Genomic DNA, 25,144 nt, shown 5'->3' on the forward strand with positions numbered 1-25,144 from the left:
AGAGGACTATCCCCAACAAGTTGGAATGAGAAGGTCAGAGCTGCTACTAGGAAAATTTTAGTCGAGTTGAGGGGTGTCGAAAGGACATAGAAGAACTTAAAAGACGGGAAAGTCACCACCCTCGGACATGGAAAGCGACGAGAAAGATAATATATATGTATAAGTTAACCTTTTGAATGCTGACCAACGCCGATCGTCGTTTTGCCAACAAGTTCATGGGTCTGAAAAACGCCGATAGGCCTTGTATTTTGAGCATGTACAAAGTGAACAAAAATACTTCCTGCTAAGCCTTTCCAGGTAGCATTGAACATGGATCGTGTAATCCGTGTCAATGTTTATAAAGACTGGTTTACACCGGAACTTCTGAATGTATAATCATTGCAGAATTTCTCGATGGAAATCCCTAACTGCTGATTATTTTAGATTGTGGTTTGGCATTTAGATTGTGAGCATTACATTTTAACAACAATGAAGAAGATGGAACTAGTTTTGGAAGAATACATTCATTAATAGACTTATTTTGTTTATTTTATATTGTTGCACGATTATTACAGAGTCTAAACACACCTTTACAAAACTCGAAATCCTCGGTGGTAGTTATCTAGGGTTTGTTTGGATAAGCTACAATTTTTATACCTGCTTTCTATTGGATTTCTATATATGTAATTCTAGTTGAAAATGTTGGCGAAATAGAAAAGACGTCAGCACTCAAAAGGTTAATAAAGACCGTGTAATCAGGACAATATATGATACATTTTAGAACCATTTATTTAATTCTATAATAAAAAAAACCATTTATAAGACTTTTAAAATGGCAAAAACACAATATATGTAGTATTGTTAATAAAAAAATAAATGCGTGTATATCTACATATAATAGATACCAGTCTAATTTATCTTACAAAGTAGATTTAAAACTTTCACGATTGTGGAGTTGACTCCTGACTCGGATATTTTCCCACAATCTGACTCTGATTTTAAAAATGTAATTTTTTCCCCCATTTTTATCATTGAATTAATATTTCTGGAGTACTAATACAAGGTGTTGCATATAAATGTGAATAGTGAGCTGATGTAAGTCATTAGCTTTTATTTAAGTTTTATTTCTTTCATATATGTATAAATTAAACTAATAAAATGTACACATTTGGCGAAAAGGATTTTTCAAATATCATATTTCATATCACCTTAATTTGACTTATGGAAAAATATAGAAACCCTTTGTTTCAGATCCGCATACGTTTTGTATTGATGAGTCACTCTTAGTTACTAATTCAATATTCATATATACATTATTAAATTTAAAAAAAATCAATGCGATTTAATCGCAAAAACGGAGTCGGAGTCGCTCAAAATTTAACGACTCAGACTCCACATCCCTGCTAAAAATCGAGCTTAGACAATGACGGTGAGTCACCGTTTGTGCGATTTTGAGCAAAAATCAGAGCTGATAAAAATTTGTAATAAATTTAAAAATTAATACAGGATAATAATAGAAACAAAGGAATAGATGTGACGGTTTTCTAGAACAACGTGCTAGGAAGATGGGAAAGTGAGGTTATGTCGAAGCTGTCAGTGCAGAAGTGAAAAAGTGGTGACAGACGTCTTTGACTCCTCCGGTGTGCTGCTGGGCCATCGCCAGGAGCATAGAGTCGAACTTTTCCAGGTCTTCGGCCATCTTGGAGTCAGATTTTGGCGCGAATTGAGATCTAAAGAAACTTCAGTCGCTATGACAGCGGCTCAGACTCGGCGACACAAACACAACAGCTGCCAACTTGATCATTCGTATGATTGCCAGTGTTGTCAACTGATTATGAACTTATGGCGTTTAATTTAAGGTCGTAAATATTGATTAAAATATGCCTAAGATCAGTGCCGGCCTTACACCCAATGGTGTGACGCAATCGGGCATTTTTTTCTAAGCACCCTTAGAAAAAAATAATAAAAAACTGGATAAAGGTCTGTTCATATTTAACAGCACTGCACGGCTTCAGCACTGCACGACTCTGTTTCAAATATGTCATTTTATTACATTTCTATTCATATCTACCTACACGTCGCGGTCACGTCACGCTTACATCACTTTGGCCGAGTGCAAGGCAAAATCGGATTACTTACTTACATTACATTAGAGGCCATGACGATACGGCGCAATATTGCTTACGTCGTATTGTCGAGTACTTACAATATGAATGCATACACGTGCATTCGTAGCTACGCGTCAGAATACAAGTCAGCAAAAATGTTTCGACGTTTATCGAAGAACGCTTGCAACTCAGCCGGATCCAGAGCAACGACACATTGCAGATCCAGCGGCCATCACGACACCAAGTCAACAATAGCCGTCTCGAGAACACTACGATTCCAGCCGCTTCAACAACATATTTATACACTTGTATATTCAAACAATAAAATACCTTATCCAAACAAATAGCAGTAATAACTACTAAAACACAGACGAACTCGTCTATAATACATGGCGGACTGGTGGTGAAGAACACCTTCACAACTAGATCAGTCCCCATAATCTTAAGTCGAAAGATCAAAAAAAGGGTGCATGGTAAACGGTACATACTCACTTAATTTACGCGAGCAGGATACAATAGGAACAAGAGGAACAGGCTTTTTCTCCCGTATTAAGGTCTGTTCATACTTAACAGCACTGCACGACTCCGTTTCAAATATGTCATTTTATTACATTTCTATTCATGTCTACCTACACGTCGCGGTCACGTCACGCTTACATCACTTTGGCCGAGTGCAAGGCAAAATCGGATTACTTACTTACATTACATTAGAGGCCATGACGATACGGCGCAATATTGCTTACGTTGTATTGTCGAGTACTTGCAATATGAATGCATACACGTGCATTCGTAGCTACGCGTCAGAATACAAGTCAGCAAAAATGTTTCGACGTTTATCGAACGAAAAATTATGTATAATCGCGCTGTTGTTGAAAGAAGAAGCTCAAGAAGGCAGTAAAAAAGCACGGAGGCGTTTTGATGTGCATCCCATGTTAAAAAATAGAAAAACCGAAGGAGAGTTTTGGACACTGTATAAGGATCTAGAGGATGATGGACAAAAATTTTTTAAATATTTCCATAAAAAAATTTTTTTTTTAAATATTTGCGCCAAAACCATGTCGAAAGATTGAACAGCTGTCAACTGTCACTATCGATAATTGGTTTAAAACAGCACAGCGGCAAACTCATGGCACGTAATTCGCGTGTATATTTCCACGATGGCCAAAAAAACGGATACGATACGTTGACGGATGTTGCTGTAAGGTATGAACAGGAAATGTCGGGTACTGCTGTAAGCCTGCCGTGGCGTAAACGTGACGGTTGGTATGAATATACCCATACAAAATGTACCAAAGAATACTTTTAGTACGGCCGGATACCTGCTGAAGTCGGTACGTGCTGACTAGGTATGAACAGACCTTTACCGGTAAAAGTCTGAATTCTCGACAGGGCGGACCCTCTAGGCTTGGAAGCGAGGCTCGGTCAACCCACTTCTTCCTGTGGTTGGCTACTCTTTGCGATGCCAATAGTATTGCCGTGTCCTAAATTAACTCGACTTTTACCTGATGAAATACTCCGACATATGTATACTGCCTGGTTCGCATATAATTTCGCACGGTTGGGCAGCGTATGAAAATATTCCACATATTGCGAATGGAATGGAATATACACGCATTCGTTTGTGGTTCAATACAAATTCATCTAAATATAAATCAAAAGGGGAACGCGTTCTGCCAAATTGACGCTTCATCTTTCCTTTCACACGCATCCACATATTTTCCACATAGTTTGGATATAATTCTTGTAAATTGTGCTGTTTTATACAATTAAATACAATGAGTGGATTAATTTTATCTTGAACTTTATTTGAAAGAAAGGCTTTTAAATTGATAAGTTCATTGCTAATAATATCAAATTTGGTGAGCTTAATTCGAAGATTTGCTTTTTCCAGTAGATTATTTGAATAGAATTTGCCGAGTACAAATGTAGGACCTTTGGCGCTCTAATTTTAATTTTAAAGCGCTTTGGGTACATCGAGCGGCGCCCTAACTAATTTGGTGCCCTCGGGCACCACCCGACCCCGACCCCCCCTAAAATCTGTACTTCCTAAGATATCATTGAATATTTTATGCGACTTATTTCAGTCAATTGGAATTGGTTTTTGTTGCATTCCTCCAAAACCCGTTGTTTGTGTAATTTGTTCCACTCTCTCTTTTTAGAAGTTACCAATATTTCGAATAAGTATTATCAGCATGGCTCGGTGGTTGGGCTTTTGCCTAGCACCGATAGGCGTCGAGTTTGATCCTATGAGTTGACCTCTATTGAAAAGAATTTATTCTGAGTATATCTGTAATGCTGACGATCAGAATTTACATATATTTATAGATATTTGTGACTCCAGGTCGATCATTTTCTATCAGAGTTTGCCAATTTTTCGGATTTCATTGTTGAAACGGTTCCTCGATTAAATTGACTAAATACCTTCCTACCTACTATGTCACCACTATTTGAGTATTATTTTTATTTATTATTAAATATTAAATTGCTAATGAATTATTTAACAATTTCACAATTAACAATTTTAAACTAAAACTACAATATAACATAGTTAAAAAAATTAGCAAAACTATAATTAGTAAACTTAAAATAATATAATATAATTCCAAACATAGCATTCTATTAATCTTACATACATTTATAATTACGTCATCTTCCATAGAGGTATCCATTAACACCCCCCAAGAAAGTACCAATGTTACTAGCACCTCTAATGCTCTCAGGAAGGGCATTGTATATTTGAACACCTCTGTGGAAAACACCTCCTGCAGTTTTTGCTTTCTTAACTCTACCTATAATTAATTTATTCCTATTTCTAGTTTTATAATTATGTATATCTCAATTCCTAACTATATGATTATTAAAATATTTGGGTAATAGATTCTTATCTATGTAGCTTATATACAAATTTTAAAGTGCCTAATTTAAGACTATTTCTAATATCCAACCATTTCGATTCATCTAATATATTTCTAACATTCTTACGTTTCCTCACATTCAAAATTGCACGCATTGCTCTATTCTGAACTTTCTGCAGTTTATCAATACACAATCCACTAAATATATTGAGCACCGCAGCGCAATATATATGTACAGTATGAGGTTCACCTTAAAATGTACAATAAAATTTATGTACAAGTTAAAATTCATAAATGTCTCATTAATTTCAAGCTTTAAGTGTCTCGTAATTTAGCGACTTATGTAATAAAAATGGTGCATTGTTTGTAATTATCTAGGAAGGCGGATTGGGGTTTACCTGTTAGGCTTTCCTGGTATATATGTATGTATGTATATAATAAAAAAAAATTATATTCTAGTCATCGATATAGAATTATTTATTTTATATACTACTCGTTATATATTGATGTCTACAACCCATACTTTTTTTTTTAATTCATTCAATTATCTCTTTTGTGACCTTTGATAATCTCTATTACCGTTCGAACAATTTTTGTCCAACTCTCATTCGCTCTCCTAGTTGCGTGTTATTTTATTCGCCACACTATGTCAACTACACTTGTCATAATTCTTACCGACGTGTTCTGTTTTTTGTCTCCCCTAAATGAAGAGAGGAAACAGTCAAGATGAAGGTTTCTCGTTATGCCAATTATAATAAATTATTCCATACTTATTTGAATGTGTTGGATTTTGTGAAACATTCTGGCGTTCAGTGCCCAAGTTTTGTAATTCTTCATGGGGTCATCTATAAATGAAACCTCACGATTTTGAATATATTTTTACTTCCTTTCCCCATCATCATAATTCATCATACATCGTTTACACTCCCGTTAAATTTATGTCTCATTTATTAACACTCTCTACCCTTTTCTTAAAAAAGAGGTAATTACAAGCACAATTGTTGAAAATTATCGATTTCAATATAATGTTCAATTAAGAATGTAAAAACTAAAATAATTCAGGGCTTACTTGTATCAAGGAATAAAAATACAAGGAACAAGTATATCAGTTAGTGAGTAAATTTGATATTTTGATCCCTCCTCCTTTGACACATCCTTATGCTCTAAGATATATTATGTATTTTGATACGAGCCCCTACTAGAGTGCGACATCATATTCTCAGTATTAAATAGCGGAAAAATCGTGGTTTCCACTATAAAATGAATATTTTGATCGCCTCGTTTGATTTTAAATTGGACTTACATTTTTAAAATAAAACACAATACATCGTCTATAATAAATACCTTTACTATTCATATACATACATACATATAATCTATTTTACACAAAAGCTAGATACATTTGAAAATTAAGCTTCACATTTGATTGTAATAAATACAACACATAACATTTGCATTTCTACTTATTGATAACGACTCATTTAAAAACGCATTTCTTTTTATAGTAAAAAATAAATAAATTTACTTTCGATATTTACAATTATTAAACCTTTAATATTATTATGAAGATCCGTTAGGACGCGGGGAATGCTGCTGCTGTCTTTTTTCCACATCATTAGAAGTCGCTATATATTTCTCATACTTCTCACTTTGGATTGAACTTGTGGGTATTTGACGAGGTGACGATGAAGGTTCTAATCTCGGACGTTCCATTTCGATACAACTCTTGTGATCAACGTCGTTCAGGCACTCTCCATGCTCCATAGATTCAAGAGTATTGCTATAAGTGATCGTCTCCATCTGACCGTACATACCATCTGGCAGGATGTAATCTCCAGTCTGATGGTTGTAAGTGTTGGGATAGTAGCTTATTTCACCTACTCCGTGGTGCCAGTTTGAAGAATAGCTCAGATTTGTATAATTGGAGTTGATCAGAGGAGGTGACTGATGATACAGCTGAGAGCTCGGCGAGTGGATTGAAGACGGAGGAGGATATAACTGAGATGTTGTAGTTTCTATAACGCTTGGGTTGAAATGTGAATACGCCGGAACAGAAGGACTTGAAGGGGACGCTTGGTTTTCATAGTTGGGTGGTATTTCAGGTGAATTGTTAGCTGGAGCTGTGGAATACGATTGTTGGGGTGATTGTGGGTGGTAATGATGTACGGGACTGCTCGTAGACGTGGTTGGCGATGCACTTTGGTTGTTCTTCTGGGGTGGAGAGTGGGATGGATTCGGAGATTGAGAAGACCAACAGTACGATGGCGAAACTGGAACTGGCTGCGGTCCTGATGATGGCAAAGGACTGCTCCATGATGAGTAGTTGCTCGGCGCCGAAGGACTGTACATTGAAGTGGTGGATATTTGCTCTGGAGGATTGTAAACTGTGCAATGAAATACGTCTTGAATTGTTGGTGTTCAATTGAAGAATGTCATTCTAATCAGTCATAGGTCTTACCTGATGGTGGTGTCGTGGCGTGAGGATGCGAAGGTGGTCTTGGAGATGGATAAGGTGATCGTCGAGTGCTCGTACGCAATGGAGCATATACTCCTTGATGAGGTACGAACCAACCTGTAACTAAAAATTGTAAATGGTGTACATATAAACTTAATACTGTTTGAAACTTTTCAATCCTAATGGTGGAATACAACAAGCAGGTTTATTATGTGTGTATAAATAGTGAGATATCATTGAGGATTTTGAATATTTCCGTGTATGTATACTGCAAGAGTTGAATCCAAATCAAAATAGGGCAATAAAGAGGAGACGTAAGAATGTTAAGAGTACATCTTCTTCTTCTAATGCCATGGGCAGACATCATTTATGGCCCGTGGGAATTCTTCCCTATAATGGGCAAGACGAAATAACTTTTCGAAACCGAGTCCCATCCATGACCTGATGTTCCGGAGCCAAGAGAGATTCTTTCTCCTAAGCCACCGTTTGCCTTCTATTTTCCCTTCTATGATTGTTTGTAGAAGGTGATATTTGGGGCCGCGAATAATGTGGCCAAGGTATTCCATTTTACGGCGCTTCACCGTGTCAAGAAGTTCTCTCTTTTTATGAAGAAGCTGGAGGACTGTTTCTTACATGCTCCTTCCACGAGATCTTTAGCATCCTCCGGTAACACCACATTTCAAAGGACTCTATCCTGTTCATGGATGCCACTAACAGCGTCCAAGTTTCGCATCCGTACAGCAACACCGACCAAACATAGGAGGGCAGGACTCTTAAGCGCAATTTCATAGACAACCTTTGACAACATAAAAGATTTTTCATGCTGCCGAAGGCATCTCTTGCTATTTCGATCCTTCTTCTTATCTCCAATTCGGAACTGACGTCCGTATTGATCATTGCTCCTAGGTATTTGTATTGTTCGACCTGTTCAATCATTTGTCCGCGCACACTAAGGTTTAATGGATCCGTCTTTTCTTTACATATATGACCATTGATTTTGCCTTTTCGATATTAATATACAGACACCATGATTGATCAATTGCGATCAATAACGATTGCAGGTCTACGGCACTATCAGTCAATATTGCCATATCATCAGCGAAACGGACTAATCCCTGCGGTACCCCTCGACTAATTTCTACTTTTTCGGTTTCCGAGTCTTCAACCTTCACGACAGCAGATTGGTTCCAATATATCCTTTGAATCTATCCCAGTTTGAGTACATAGATGAATTGAAATTGTTGGATATTAGAAATACTCTTGCACTATATATAAAATTTGTATATAAGCTTGATAATAATATATTACCTAGATATTTTAATAATTACCTAGTTGGGAATAGAGATATGCATAATCATAAAAGTAGAAATAGGCATAAATTAATTATAGGTAGAGTTAAGAAAGCAAAAACTGCAGGAGGTGTTTTCCCCCCAGGTGTTCAAATCTGTAATATAATGCACTTCCTGAAAACATTAGAGGTACTAATAGCATTGGTGCCTTCTTGAAGGGTGTTAATATACCTTTGTGGTGGGGAGACACCTTTGTGGAAGATGTAATTATATAAGTTAAAATGCAGTGTTCAATATAATATGTTATAGTTATTCATTTTAGTTTGCTATTATGTTTACATATTATAATTAGCAATTAGCTAAATAAATAAAACCATTTCATTGAAACAGTTTCAGAAAATTGACAACTCGTGCTCGTGGACCAAAACAAAAAGACCTTGACGTATGAATAAGCTGCATACATCGACCAATGGCCTATGTGTGCTGAGAGTATACGCTGTGTATAAATATTCCACGGTTACGTTCCGTGCTTCATTCGGAGCCGGCTGGTCAATGGATCAACAACAATAAACTACTTCTAACACAACTCGCTGCGTCTTTCACTCCGATCTCAGAAACCCCTCTACACATTCACGCTACATTATCATCATTATTATCATTTAAAGTCATTCGCCTTCCACTTTTGGCTGAAAGCCTTTCCAACACACTTCCATTTGACAACTCTCATCCATCTCTTACCGCACGTTTTTTTCTGATTTCATCTTCCATATGGACTTCCTTGCATCCTTGTATGTACATTATATCGGGTACCTTACTGAGCACTTATTTCGCTACGTTATTCTAACTACGTGACCACCCAGACTAAATTTATATTATTATTATTAGTATATTATATTAACTAGCAGCATAGATCAATGCTTGCAATTGTTTTGTCACGGGTTATATCTAGGGCTACCGAATATCGAATTTATAACTTTAGATTATTTAGTTTAAGTTTTAAAAAGGTAAAGATATTTTTAAAATTTTAAGAGAATCCTATTCTGGTACTTCAAATAGAATCAAATGTGATGTTTGTTTAAAACGTCTTCGAACACACATATTTGAGATCCCTATGCTTATTTAAACTTATATATCGTATGCTGTTGATCGACTACAAGGTCGATCGTTTCATATCACAGTTTCTTATTTTATCTGATTTCATTGAAATGGTTCCAATAAAATTGGCACCCCTCTCACAAAATTTGATTTTACATTTCATCATTTGTTCATATTAAAATGCTGCAAATTTTTCCATAGATGTCTCTGTGGATCTTAATCTTGTTTAATCTTTGTCTTGTAACTGTAAAAATTTTGACTATATATGTCGTGTTTAATGTAAAAATATAATTAATAATAATGTACCTTATATATTTACATATATAAATAATAATAATTCTAAATTTCTATAGCACACTCTATGCATTGGAGTAATATGCTAAGACTGCATGATTGATTGAATAAAATAAAATGTATATACCAAAGATATAAATATGTATGAGGTTGATTTGGATTTGACATGATCCTTAGTTACTACATATGCAGTTTTCCATAAAAAAGGTGAAAAATGAATACCACGGTGAAAGTTTTTCTGAAACGTTAATGTTAATATTCTTTTTGAGATCATTTGGTACTGTTTTCATGCTTACATTGGGGGTAATGATGAGGCGAAGCATTCGATTGACTATAATGGCTGTTGACGAACTCCCTTTGATAGTAGCATTCGGGTCTTTCCTTGGCATCTAGGAAAGCTTTCGCAAAAGGATTGTATTTAATCTTCAAGGAGGTAACTTCTTCATTTTGATACGCCGTTACTGCGATAAACTGCGTTTCAGGAAACGGATAAGTCACGATTCTTCTCAAATCCGTACCAACTTTGACTAAATGCACCCTCGGTTCGTATTTGTGAAGAGAATTCAACATGATCTAGGATTGCAAAAACGTCGACAATTAATCGAAGAAGTGTTTGTATATTTGATTTATAGCATTGTGAAATATTACCTGTCCGTTTCCGTTAGTTTTATTAGTCAACTTTACTTTTGCGAACGAGATTGGCTCTTTCATCCAATGAGCGCCAAAATTTGGACTCTCTGGGTGGATGTAGATTGCATTTGTAGGAGGAACTTCTGCTTTTCCTCCCGGAACCTACAGAATTCAATATAATTTATTGATAATTGTTATAAAAATATTTTAAATATTTGTTTTAGATAACGTTTATTGCATACCCATTCCCCATTTACATACTTCCACCTGTGTGGATCAATTTGGACGAACTCTAATAGAACTGTATACATAGCCGTAGGATCTAATCCACTTGCAGTCACTTTTACAACAGGAAACATTCTCCTAGATTACGAAAGAGACAATAATTGTAAATTAAAGCTAATTAGTCAAATTTAAAGGGGAGACATCAACAGGTGTTGTTATTTACCGTCCGTTTTTTGTGACGATCATTTCATTGGTCAGGGTTTGAAATCGAACCCACAAATCTCGATCGTCTAACGTGATTGACACTTCTCTGTCATTCCTTGATCCTCTTCCGGAGTTTCCACTTCCGGCTGGCTCTACGGCGTTCAATATGTGAGATGTTGTCATGTCGATATTGGCACTTTCAGAGCAGGCTGTGGGCAAAAAAATAAATAAAAACGGGTAAACACAACATTTTAATAAGCAAAAATCAGTGGCATAGAAACAACTTAAACTAGAACAGTAAACATGAACTTATTTCGCATAATTTCGTCTGTCAATGTGAAATTCACGTGTGATATTTGACACGTACACACCATAGAGTTTGACACCTGTGTTAACTATAATACAAAAAACTGTGTTTCCTATACAGTCGTTCAGTACCGTTGACTAGTCAATATTTCGCCGAGAAATTACATTTCAATTTTGTTGCGCATATTTAATTTTATGACGGCAAAATATAATATGTATATTGAAGAATTGTTTGAAAATAGCGTTATTTATTGTGGTCGATAACATAAGTAACTGTTTTTCATTAATGTTTTATTGCGACTTTGAGAAATTTTAGCGTTTCTATTCTTTCGCTATTGTTTGATCTAAAACAGTAAAATTGTTTAATAAATAAATTGAAACCCACATTACCGTGCGTATGCGTATATAAATTTGGCCTTCGAAAGGATGATTAACTGTCTAATATTTTATTAAGGCTGTATTGAAATGACCTTTATTACATATCAAGGTGTTCAAACAAACGTACAATTTACCTACCTATCAAAAATAAATACTAGCGTTCATACCAAAGAAAACGCAATATATTAAAAGTAGATATTAGTTTTTTTTATATTTATTATAAAATAAATAGTGTAGAAAAATTTGCTAATGAATTATTATACTATAAAATAGTTTGATAATCGATGATCCCTTGGGGTCCGTGAATTTTGTCTCAGGGGTCCGCGAGTTGCCTCGCCTTATCGAAATATACAAATATGTAGAGATGAAAGAAGTTTTTAATAGAGAAGAAATCAACTTAAGGATATTTTTTTGAGAATACTAATTAGATCATTAGATCACAAATCTCACGATCTCGGTGATATATTTTTTATTATTAATCATCCCAATTTATCTCTTAAAGGTCCACAACGTAACGTATTTGCAATGAACATAGAAGTAGAATGCATAGAATCGCTCTCAGCCTCCACAAATGTTGCTACAAAAACTCTGCGCAGTTTTTTCATTGTTTGTTAATCTTCGTCTCTCTCTCTCTAGTCTCTCTTCTGACTTTCCGTCTCTCTCTTCGATAGCTCGCTTTTAGAAGATACTTTTGTTAACAATGACCATTCTATTCATTCTACTTATATGGTAATGAATGACAAAATTACTGCTTTTAAGAATAAAAAATATGAGGATTTGGTCTTAAAGGATATATAATATATAAGTTGATAAAAGGATAAAAATCTGTCTTCATCTTCTATCTATATATATATATATATATATATATATATATATATATATATATATATATATATATATATATATATATATATATATATATATATATATATATAAAATTGAATGTCTGTGTATGTGTCTCGCATAGGCTCCTAAACCACTGAACCGATTACGATGGAACTTTCAATATTTGTTGTATGCATGTTTGGGAAGATTACTGTGAAAAAAAAACGGGAAAAAACCTCTTAATAAAAATATTCGTAATTACGATTTTACTGACGCGAAAGTAAAACTATCCCACCTTCAACGCATCGCGCCACGCCTACCTCGCACTCGAATGTACTGACTAGAGACCGGAATCTGAAGGGGCTGTTTATTGTTCAAAGATTGTAAATGTATTGTTAAAGGTTTGCCGAAGCTTTTTTACAAAGGATTTACAACAATGGAACAATAGGCGGCACGTTTTCGGCCCCTTCAGATTCCGACCTCTAGTACTGACCATTCAGGGCTGTACCATAAACACACAGCGGATGGCCCAAGTCAACAAATATATCTATACCAGTGGCGTGCGCTGAAATTCTCTCTCTTTTTGTTGTACAGCCTTACTTAATGTGCACGAGCAGGATACAAGAGGAACAGGCTGTTCCTATTGTATCCCGTTCGTGCACATTAAGTAAGGCTGTACGATAAGAAGAGAGAGAATTTCAGCGCACGCCACTGATCTATACCTATATATATAAAATGGAATCTCTGTGGAACGGAACGGGGACGAGAACGGGAACGAGAACGGGAACGAGAAGTGCATGCATTATTGTGGCATTGCAACGCATATGTTCAGCTAGTTTTTGATAAAAAGAAGTCAGATTATCTAATAAAAACGCATTTACATTAAAAAAACAAAAATATTTCTGAAAATAACTTATGGATTTTGAATCCATTCGTGAATTAATCCGATAATAGCCTTTCAACCACGGCAGAAGATGAACTAATTGAATTATCCAGTGACAACAATTCGAAGATAGTATTTAAAGAAAAAGAACTTGAAGAATTTTGGATCAGCATTAGATCCGAGTATCCTGCATTAAGTGCAAAGGCGTTGCAACTTTTAATTCGGTTCTCGTCAACGTTTTTATGCGAAACTGGTTTTTTCTGTGATGACAATAATCAAAACAAATAAATCGACTTCAAAATGGTTCCGAAGCATGTATGTGCATATATTAAAAATATTAAAGAACCAAAATCATACGAACATTTTGATTTTGATTAATTATTGTCAAGTTATGTTATTCACATCCCTATATATTTCTTTAAAATTTGAGAATATTGGTTATTCATTTTTTTTACACATTTTTATCACAGGGATCCACGAACCTTGAGATACTTTTTTAGGGGTCCGCGATACCAAAAAGGTTGTGGAACACAGCTATAAAATTATATGAACATATGTAAAGCAACACGAAAGTCCAATATTTGAAGATATATTTTCCAATTAAATATTCAGAAGTCAGAAGTATTTTTCAGGTTTGTTTCAAATTATTTTTACATTGAATGTAAATAGGTATATACTATTATTGTGATTGCAATTCTTTTTGAAGTAAGATTGGGTTTCAATTTAAGCCATTTCATTATTAAATATTTTTTAAATAGGCATATAAGTTATTTATTTTTACACTATGATATTTAATATTCCATATTTGTGGCGTTCTAGAGATTTATTTATTTTTATATATACCTTCACATATAACAGGAAGGCTTAACAGGTAATCCCCAATGCGCCTTTCTGGCCAATTATAAACATCGATAGATAATTTATAGATCATCATAGAAACATTCGATAACAATCTTTACAGTATTTTATAAAGCAGCAAATTCTAGATGCCGAAAACTGGAATTTTGCGAGAAATTGCAATGTGTTATAATTAAAGCCCGGACACTGAGGGGGCCGTTTATTGTTCAAATGTTGTAAATGCATTGTTAAAGGTTTGCCGAACCTTTTTTACAAAGCATTTACAACAATTTAACAATAAACGGCACGCTTCCGGTCCTACCTCTAGTTATAATACACCCATATATACTAATTTGAAAAAACTGGATGCCATATATAATTTTCTGTTTGTTACAGACATTACTAACAAACTAACCAGTAGATTCTATGACAGAATCACTAATAACTAGAGGTCGGAATCTGAAGGGGCCGGAAACGTCCCGCCTATTGTTCCATTGTTGTAAATCTTTTGTAAAAAAGGTTCGGCAAACCTTTAACAATGCATTTACAATCTTTCAACAATAAACAGCCCCTTCAGATTCCGGGCTCTACTAATAACCATACTAACACACCTGTGAAGAGTCTCGGTGATTACAACAAAATGTCTATACCCTTCAGGTATAACACACGGATTACCTAAACACAATCTGCTTTAGGTCATCGACTTTGGAGAGTCTTTAATTAATATTATGTATTAGATGTATAATGAGTAGACACCGGATAGTCACAGTGCTATCCATTGTTCCATTATTGTAAATCCTTTGTAAAAAAGCTTTGGCAAACCTTTAACAATGCATTTACAACCTTTGAACAATACGCGGCACCTTCTGGGTCCGGTGTCTAATTATGAGCATTTATAAGAATTGTAAATAGGTTTTTGAGCTCTTTTTTCCTATTATGCTGTACATTAACATTAGAATAATGTAATACTATGATTACTAACCAAATTAAATTAAAATTGTAAAATAGAAAATGATCAGTAGATCAGATGTATTGTGAACATAATTTCGTAATAATAAAAAGCATTTAAAAATCAATATGTTGGAACCGTTTCAATGAAATCAGATAAATTGACAAATTCTGATAGAAAACGATTGACCTGGAGTCACATATCTAAGGTCTGGCAAGGGATTGAACCCGTGACCACTCAGTTGGAAGCATTACACGCTAACCACTGATCTATGCTGTTATTTGACAAAAGAGGGAGGGGGGGGGGTATAGTTTAAAAATACATAGACACATACAAACATTCACGTAAATATATGAAAAATATATATGAAAAATAATCTAATTTTCAATGCCACAAATAGTATTCGGCAAATCAAAATATTTAAATTATATTGTAGGTATTATTTATTTATAATTTTATTAAAATAGTTCATTTAACTAATTTGAATAAAAGGACCTCGATATTAGATTACATATAATAAAGTGTGCTACTAAAATTAAAAGGAAGATTTTTAAGATTCTTCTTTAGTGCTTCCTTTTATTTATTTTTAATTACGTCTTAATCTTATTTACTGTAATATAATATATTCATATAAAACTCGATTCAAAGCATTACTCTCCTTTATTATAACAAGTGCAGAAATGTGTTTCTGCAGCAATTTTTTTTTACCTTAAAAGTAAATAATGGGGATGAATAGGGCTAATGTTATATTTAATCATGCAAACCTTACGACGAATAATCTCAGCACTCTACCAAGTCATCTAAAATTGTTTTTATTCGAGTAGTTACAAAATTGTGTGCTAATTACACTGTTCGACACGAAAATGGTTCAGAGACGAGGTATGACTTCTCTTATAGATCTATGCCCAGTAAACACGAATCTGGTAATAATAAATGTTGATTGGCTCGAGATTCGGAGATATATGTGTTTTTTAAAATCGCGAGATTTTTCTATATCTTCGTGTTGTTCGATCGACGTCTCAAAATCTGTCAATTTCCTGTTCAAAATGATTAATGGAATCAATAGTCGGGTATTTTATCTTTCATTTGTAGTACTTTTCAGCTTTCAAATACCTCTAGTAGTCTTTCAGTTCAAATCAAAAGTCAAAAGTACGTATTTTCACTTGGGATTTTTTCCCACTGTTAATACTATTTTGTATTGAGTATTTTCTATTGAAACATGTTTATTGGGATAGTGTTCTGGCCACACTATTTTTTGTTTTCGTTTAAAATGGTTAATTGAAAGTGTGCTGATTTTTAAATCGGTAAAATTGCAAGCTAAAAGCTCGTACTAGTATTTACTCGTACGAGTAATTTAATTAATGGGTATAATATATTAAACTGTCTTTATATGAGAATTAAATAAAATTCCACTTAGAAAAATCATATTTCGACTATTCTTGTGGATTAATAATAACAAAAATTCGTTTATTTTATCGAGGTAAGCCTATTTTATCAATAGAATTTTTGATATTAATCCACAAGAATAGTCGAAATATGATTTATTTTTTAAACAACATTTTTTATTACCAGATTTGTGTTCTCTGGGTATAGTATAAGAAAAGTCATATCTCGTCTCTGAACCAAAAAAAAAGTCGTCATTTGTCGAACAGTGCTATGATTAATCCATCGTTAAGAGGGCTGGACACCAGCGCCTTGTTCATACAAACCTATTAGAAACCCTTCCTCAATTATGGTACTAGAGAAATTATTTTTTAATATGCTATGGATATCCACCATTGGGATGCAACTATCGTTTTATTTTTTTGATTAGTTATTTTTTATAGGAGCTAGGAGCCGCCAAACATCTATAAAATCGCCTCTTTTTTACACCCACGAAAAGAGTCCAGCGTGCTTATTTAACGATCGATTTAAAAAAAAATACGCTGATAGATGCACAGAAAATATCTACTTCATATCGATGATGAAATTTTTTTAAAAATCGGTCCAGTTTTGGAGGAGTAAATAATAGAATACGAAACCTCGATTTTGTCGATTTAAAATACGTATTATCTGATCGAAGCGAAACTGTCGCATTCACTTAATATATATATTGATATATATATTGTCGCATTCACTCAATATATACATTCACTCAATATATATATTGAAGAAAGGAACGGCAACAAAATTAAGATTTCAGGTGTACAGCCCTCTTAAGATGTATTCCGTATCATAATCCAATTATATACATTTGTACTTATGTAAATGTGAACATGCTCACTTTGGTAAGTTGCATCGATTTGATTTCACAATAGAATACTTCGGATTGAATCGTAATTGTTATCGATTGATAAAAAACTCGAACAGGAATGTGTGTAATTCGAATCGGGAATGTGGAGACAGAACAAGTGAAATGATCTGGTGACTTTTATGAGTTTATAGACACATGTATGGACGGAGTGTGCCATAAAAACCCGTATTTTATACGTTTTCCGAGGTCAACTCATCTATCACAGTAGGAGAAATTTTTAAGTGCAATATAGTTTATCTATAATTTATCGCCTAGCCAGCGTCATCGGGTTTATAATATAATTGTTTATTCGTTTATAGGCAGCTTCAGATCTTTGGCCTGCCGCGTTGCGTAACACTCGCATTAGGCACAAAACCAATAGCCCAATGCGCGGCCGTGTAAATCAAAATCGCATAAATTCACTTGACGGATTCGAAGTATGCATTTCAAGTTTATATAGATATCTGGCATAGAATGGTTTTCGATAATTCCATAGTTTATACCCATGATTTATTATTATATCAATGGATAGGCACGAAATTAAAGAAAAAGAGATCAATTTTGTAATAGCATTTTCATGCTGCAGATTAAGATTTGGCTTTATTTTGTAAATATAGAAACAAATGAACACGAATCTAAATAATATAAATTCTCAAAATATTCCAAACATGTACATATGTATAGGTATATTGTATATTTCAATTAAACAATAAATTAAATCAGCTGATAACTAAAAATAATTGTATGTGATGTATGTATGTAAGCTTATTGTAAAAAACTAAATGTATGTAAGCTTATTGTAAATCATATTAACAATTAGATACAACATAACTTATTATTGAATACTTATCTCGCAGATAAAACCCAGTGAAGAGATATACTTTTAGCCGTGAAATGTCAAATCTGACATATTTGGCCAAAAATCAATATATATCGTGTATTACCCTACAAGAAGCTACACACCAAATTTGAAATTTATATATACATATGAGAGTTAAAACTATAAATATTTATATATTAGAGATAACGAGAACCAATAGAGCAAATTTCATAAAATATAGAGTGAATTATAGGCGTTTAAACAATTAAAATCTGATAATGCCGTGTCATGGCGAACAGTTTACGCCTTGTTAAACGTCAGGAAGATTTACTTTCTCCGTTTTAAAAACGCGTTGTATACGATATTTTATCTCCAACGTAATGGCAGACGATACATTAACGTGTATTGATGACCAAAATGAGCAATATGGCAAAGTATGAAAACGATCGGTTAAGAGATAAAAATGACCACTGACACGAAAGCCATGTGAAACGTAAAGGAGGTATGTAAAAATGTATCTGTTGATATGTATTACTAACACGATTTATGAAATGATAAGGCAATAATTTTTCTTTTATCATTACTGACTAAAAATGAATTCAATCTTAACCTTTGAATTACGGAGCGTCGAGATCGAACGAGTGTCCCGAACCGGGGTCGAGTAAGACCTCAGTATTTTTGAATCAAAATACAGCTTTTCTCAATACAAATGGGTTCAATATATATCTTATTATGTCCTGTAGCATGTTTTTGACTATTATTGTATTGAAAAATAACGACAAGCATCAACATGCAAACGCACATAGGTAAGGCCAACAGGCGACTGCATGACTCAATAGCCACGCGCCGAAAGCGACGAAAACAATAGCTTACAATAATATAGCTGTCTTTTTCTCTCGCATTGATTCATCGATCAACAAGAATATGCTAGCGAATAGTCAAAAACATGACTTATCGCTACCGCCTTTAAAGATATACTTTGGAACGTAGAAATGTATAAATGTATTTTTTTTACGATGTACCCCTTTTCTAAATCATACAAAATAAATTTCTTGTAGTTCATTCTAGGAATACAAGAAATATAGGGTGTATAGCTTTGAAAACCATATAGTTATTACGAAAAACGTAAAAATTTGGGCAATTGCATACCTCACTTCGGTGAGGGAGGGTTAAACAAATCGGTAAAGCTTAGATTGTTAAATCTATTAATAATACCGAGAAAAAAAATCACGTTTTTTACTTACCGGAGTGGAAACTAATCAATCTTTGTTAAGTTTGATCCACTAAATTCGAATATGACAATGATTTTTGTTGGTTTCTTTTTTTATGAGATATGAGTGGCAAAAGCAAGAATTGGAATCAATAGATAGGTGTTTTTTTCAATATTCACTTTCGGCACAGAAATATTGAGTTAAAGACTGCAAGAGGAAAAAATCTGTAAAAATTACGCATTTTTTAAACGCTCATATCTCATAAACGAGATCAAACATATTCGAATTCTGTGTTGGTTAAAATTAGTAAAGATTGATTGGTCTTCCCTTCGTTATTTTATTTTTGTTGCTCAGTGTAATTGAAGATTCATTTATCGATTGCCCATTTCTATAGTCTACAAATACATTTGATTATCTCGGCTATTTCAATGTTACTTAAGTTTTTATAGCTGCTTATCAGGATTTTCAAAACTTATCTGGTGTGGTTTATAAAATGGTTTTACTATATACATATGTATCTAATATTAATTAACATCAACCTTCTAATAGCCTTACTAAATTATTCAACGTATTAATATGCTTTCCTAATATCCTTTGATATTTTAAAAAATATATGACGGACTGTATTAAAATATTCGATACATTTTAAATATTTTACTCAAGTTGTTGTCGCTTTTATTTGAACTCATTCTGGAATGTAAATTTTATTACGAACGCACAAACAGGCAATTAACATATTATCATACTTACACTTTCAAATAAATTTTAATGACTTTTCATTTTAAAACTTGTATTTATAATATTAAAGATATTTTATGATTGGAATTGGAACTAACTCATTAAGTATCTACGCCAGTAACTTTTAAACGAAACGTTCAGTAATATTTACGAATTTTATCAATTTGCCAAGTAAATACCTATTTTTATTGGATTGACCAAAATTAGCCTTCTATAAATTTAGAACATCATTCGAGCGTTTTCGGCTTCAAAAAATCGTGATCATATTTAATTTGACGCAATTTGACTTCATAGTCAAATTGCGTAACAACTGCCAAAATAAACTGGCCAACAATTTTATTGATATGTATTGACTATTTATTTTATTTACTGATCATTACAAGGCCAGCAGAATGGATCGGTGGTTGCGTTTATGTTCAGTTTGCCAATTTATCTGAATTCATTGTTGAAATTGGAAAAATCCATCCTACTCGCTATGTCACAAATATCTGAATTTGATTTATGTATAATTTGTAAAAAATTATGTACACGTCTAAATCCATAGATTTCTCTATGGATTAATTAATTGTTAATTTTGTGTTCTTCGGCCTCTTGAAATACAGCGATTTATTTAATAAAAAATGTTTGTAATTAATTATCTAGGAAGGCGCATTGGGGTCTACCTGTTAGGCCTTCCTGCTATATATGTATCTATGTAAAATAAAGTTTGCTATAATAACTAAACATTTAAAGTTACTAAACAATCAAAAATAGGCACTTTAAAGTACATATTTGAATAGATTTGCCTCACTATTCAAGACCCCTTAATTGATCATAAGCACAGTGATCAAGTCTATGTTTATTATAAATTAACAAATTTCCAGATTTGCGCCAAGTTCAAGGAGAATGAAATTCTAGTAAATTTGTTAGTGTACAATTTTAGCACAGGTATATGAACTAGAGTCTAATTATTATCTATTGGTATACAATAATTCAGTTGTTTGTAAGTTTTATAGGCAAAGCTCATTCATACAGTGGATGAGACCGGCGGATTACAAAGGCACTAATTTTAACACATACAAACCGGCCACTTGTGAATGTCATTCATAGACAATTAACAATATGACTTAACAATTATCGTGACCATAAGTGATAAAAACCATCAGCAGATTGTATTTGTCAATACAACTGCGACTCCTCGAACCGCCACTGTTTCACTCGATCTATTTTTAATCGATCGATCAAAATTATATCAGTTTTAAATTAAAATTTCATATGAAATTATGCACGGCGAAAAGTACAATCAGATGAAAATTATCGCGCTATTTAAATAGGTGAAAATCGTTACTTCGTTCTCTCTTTTTTTGTTTATCCTTGAAGTGACGTGTGAGATTGAAACAATAAATAAAGAACAACACGCATCTTCGTAAGATAAATTTGGGTATACGTCTGTGGTCTGATTGAGTGTAATGAAAACCACTTTGTGCCAAAAGTGGGTCCATTATTTCATTAGAGAATATAAGTATAGAGGCGGATGAAAAAACTAAAAGCCATTTTTATGAGTTTCTAGAAATGTGATAATTGCATTCTTAAGTCGAAACATTTATATAATATAAAAGAGTTTGCCTATTTTTTTATATCGAAACTATTCTTCAGTTCTACCCAATATTTTAATAATACACATAAATATATTTTAAGCTATCATTTATTTAACATTTTCATTTTAAATACCTGTGATAGATACGAGTTTAATTGAAAAACAAAATGCCGAAATGCCGGCATCGTTTTAAGCAGCTTTCTATTGATTCTATTGATTTCTAAGTACATACAAACTTTTTAAGAAATATGAAAATGTTTTTGAATGAAAATTTTGTTTAAATAAACGTAAACTTGAATGAAAATTTAATTTAAATAAACTTAAAAGTATCGTTAAAAAAATTGTATATAAAATTTTTCTCGATTGACAAACATTATCATACGATTTAAATTTAATATGTCGGAATTTAATTGTTTGTTACGGCAACTAATGGTTGTTGTTTGAGTATATTAAAAATTAAATAAAATGTAAATTTAATAATTTCATAATCCCAAAGGAAACTAATGTATGAGAGACTCTAAAGAGATTCAATAATTTTAGCTGAAAAGAAACCGCGCTTTAAACGATAATCAATATAGTCACTTATTTTGATCTGAAATTCCAATAAGGTTTTCCCGGAAAATTCAACCGATTCCATTTGAGGAAAACTCATAATAAAATTCAACAAGAAGTACAAATACACCTTTGAATTTAATTTATAATCATTTCTTTAAATAGCCAGAAATAAAATGGCAATCACAATGATTTCTGAGAAATATATTAATATGTACATATAGTAAATACTATGCAAAGAAGATAGTAGCCTCTTATATACAACAATGTCTAGTAATATATCTTTCAATACTTTTTTTAAGTTTTCAGCAGATGTTTTGACATGGACGTGTAAGTATTTGTGTATATAATAATATATTAATTGATTTGTAACTATTATCAGGTTTCCTTTTCATATTGAAAATTCTACGTCACATTAATTACACCCATCCAGACACGCGTAAACATAAATGATTCATTCATTCGAACGTATACACCTATAGAAGTCGAGGTTGATTGTTTTCGTTAGTAATATTTAGACGAGGAACCATGTGTTAATAAGTCTTTATGCTCTCACCATATTATTAACAATCCGCTAGGTGGCTAAACTGTCGGGCAAACACCACTCGGCACCAAATGAATATCAAAGCTACGCATACCGTGCGGACAAATTTCACTTTGGATGCCTTTTTAACGTAATTTTCGTGTAGTTGATGAATATTAACGACACGGACGAAAAATGACAACACAATGAACAAGGATTTTCACACGGTGATGTTAAACGCGCAAGTTTTTACCTTTTTTAAACATGGAAGACGTGGGCGCCCGCCGGACGAGGGAACGGAAAATGCACGGACGCCACTGGAGTCACTTTCGTGCCGGACACTGAACGAGATGCGTCGAAGAATCGTCGACGAACACGCAGGTGTTAATTGCCCCGAGATGTGACAAAACAATAATGGCCAATTCGCACATTTGCACTACAACCAGGTGGATATATACTGCAACTCACGCACGCACCAACACGATCGGCAACCGTTTCAAACAGCGATTATGTCGAGAGTGTCGGCAAGAAGGCGGCTTTAGACGACCCCGAGTCTCGTGTAAAAAGCGCTGTGGAAAACGGACAACCGACACCGCATCAAACCGAACTCGACCTTATGATTAGTGTACGCAGAGAACGTTATGGCGTGTGTTGTGTTTCGCATTGAGCGCGAGCTTGCTCCCGTCCTCTTGCGAGCGATACTCGCTTCTGTGCGCTCGGGCTAAGGTGTATAATCGCTTGCGTGGTTGATTAATCGGTCGGTCGCCATGCTTGTCGCAGGCCACGCCTACAATTTTTTTGATTGGCTGTTGACTTTTCCACTCGACAAATAAGCGGAAAAAATAGTGCGCTCATATATACATACAAGCGCAGTGGCTTACGATGATATATACGTTCTTTTGAAATACGTCTAAAATCGACTTATGAAAATCAAGTAAAAATATTGACTACCTTGTGTCGTCATCGGTGATTTTTGCAAATAAAAAAAAAATATCTAAGTATATACTTGTAGAGATACAGAATAATTAAATGTTCAAACAAAAAGTGGCTTTGCCTTTGGTCGCGACAGTGTCTTTCAATCTTTTTTTTTTACTTAAATTAAATGGAAAATATTGATATTTCTTATTTTTTTTCATTTGTAAATAAAGTAGAAATTGTTGAATTTTAAAAATTGAGTGATTTAAAAATAACTTCCTACTTGTAATGAAACAAAATCACAATCGAAAAAGTGCAATAAAATATTGTAATCTCTTTAATATAATTTTAATTACAAGTAGATATTTAGGTATACTGTTCTCCCGAATTTTCGAATTCAGTGAATAATTGAAGACATGAATGATTCCGAAGACTTATAAAAAAAAAGTTTTTTAAAAACATACCTCTACTATGGTGGCACGACAAATCAGCGCAAACCAACTTAGCGCCGACCTTTCGGCGCAGACAACTCAGCGCAACGACAATTCAGTGGATGACAATTCAGCGCATGGACTATTCAGCGCAAAAACAATTTTTTCAATAAGTTTCAAATGTATTGAAATTGTCGGTCATATCTACATGATAATTTCATAATGCGAATAAATTTATTTGATACTTTTTGTGCCCGGTTTAGAAACCCAGTAATTATTTTTGAAAACGCATTTGAAACTTATTGAAAAAATTGTTTTTGCGCTGAATAGTCCATGCGCTGAATTGTCATCCACTGAATTGTCGTTGCGCTGAGTTGTCTGCGCCGAAAGGGCGGCGCTAAGTTGGTTTGCGCTGAGATGTCGGTGCGCCCTCTACTATAATTTGTATAAAAATAATTATTTTGAATAAAAACAATAATTTTATTTTACCACCATCTATGTTTAAAACTAATAAACAAACGATGGATAAACGTCAACGACTATCTCGCCGGGCAGATATCAAACGCATCTTACACGATATTTTTGCACCATCGTAATGGCGGAGGATCCTTTTTTTATATTGATGACCAAAATGAGCAATATGGCAAAGTATGAAAACGATCAGATAAGAGGCAAACTTTTTCCTGAATTGTAATCGTAAGTGAAACGTAAAGGAGGTATGTAAAAAGGATACCTATATATTTATGTAATTGCTTACACATAGATAGCTAAGTATTTATGACGTTTTCATTAAT

General features: G+C 33.7%; 2 protein-coding genes across 5 annotated transcripts in view; both read right to left on the reverse strand.

The window, feature by feature from the left end:
• Positions 1–1,793, reverse strand: part of nudC (nuclear distribution C, dynein complex regulator) — a 57,105-nt gene extending 55,312 nt beyond the window's left edge. The window contains exon 1 of one of the 3 annotated variants that reach the window (XM_077427808.1): positions 1,604–1,793. In XM_077427808.1, coding sequence (XP_077283934.1) covers positions 1,604–1,678 — 75 coding nt within the window. In that variant the 5' untranslated portion in view covers positions 1,679–1,793. The remainder of the gene's footprint in view (positions 1–1,603) is intronic. The other 2 variants (XM_077427896.1, XM_077427978.1) reach the window with 2 other exon arrangements.
• A 4,475-nt stretch (positions 1,794–6,268) lies between these two features.
• On the reverse strand, positions 6,269–23,536 carry byn (T-domain transcriptional activator brachyenteron). Of its 2 annotated transcripts, none has more exons than XM_077427417.1 (7): positions 23,258–23,536; positions 11,154–11,343; positions 10,948–11,068; positions 10,724–10,867; positions 10,372–10,648; positions 7,401–7,520; positions 6,269–7,326 (listed from the first exon to the last, which is right to left on the reverse strand). In XM_077427417.1, exons 1-7 carry the CDS (start codon positions 23,268–23,270, stop codon positions 6,503–6,505), a joined length of 1,689 nt encoding a protein of 562 aa, XP_077283543.1. In that variant the 5' UTR covers positions 23,271–23,536; the 3' UTR covers positions 6,269–6,502. The 2 variants fall into 2 exon arrangements, with proteins under 2 accessions (XP_077283543.1, XP_077283622.1); XM_077427496.1 differs by having other exon boundaries at positions 6,271–7,311; positions 23,258–23,524.
• Between the last annotated feature and the right edge of the window lie 1,608 nt (positions 23,537–25,144).

This window comes from Arctopsyche grandis, chromosome 1, assembly GCF_051622035.1.
Source record: "Arctopsyche grandis isolate Sample6627 chromosome 1, ASM5162203v2, whole genome shotgun sequence".
Classification (NCBI taxonomy): Eukaryota; Metazoa; Arthropoda; class Insecta; order Trichoptera; family Hydropsychidae; genus Arctopsyche; species Arctopsyche grandis.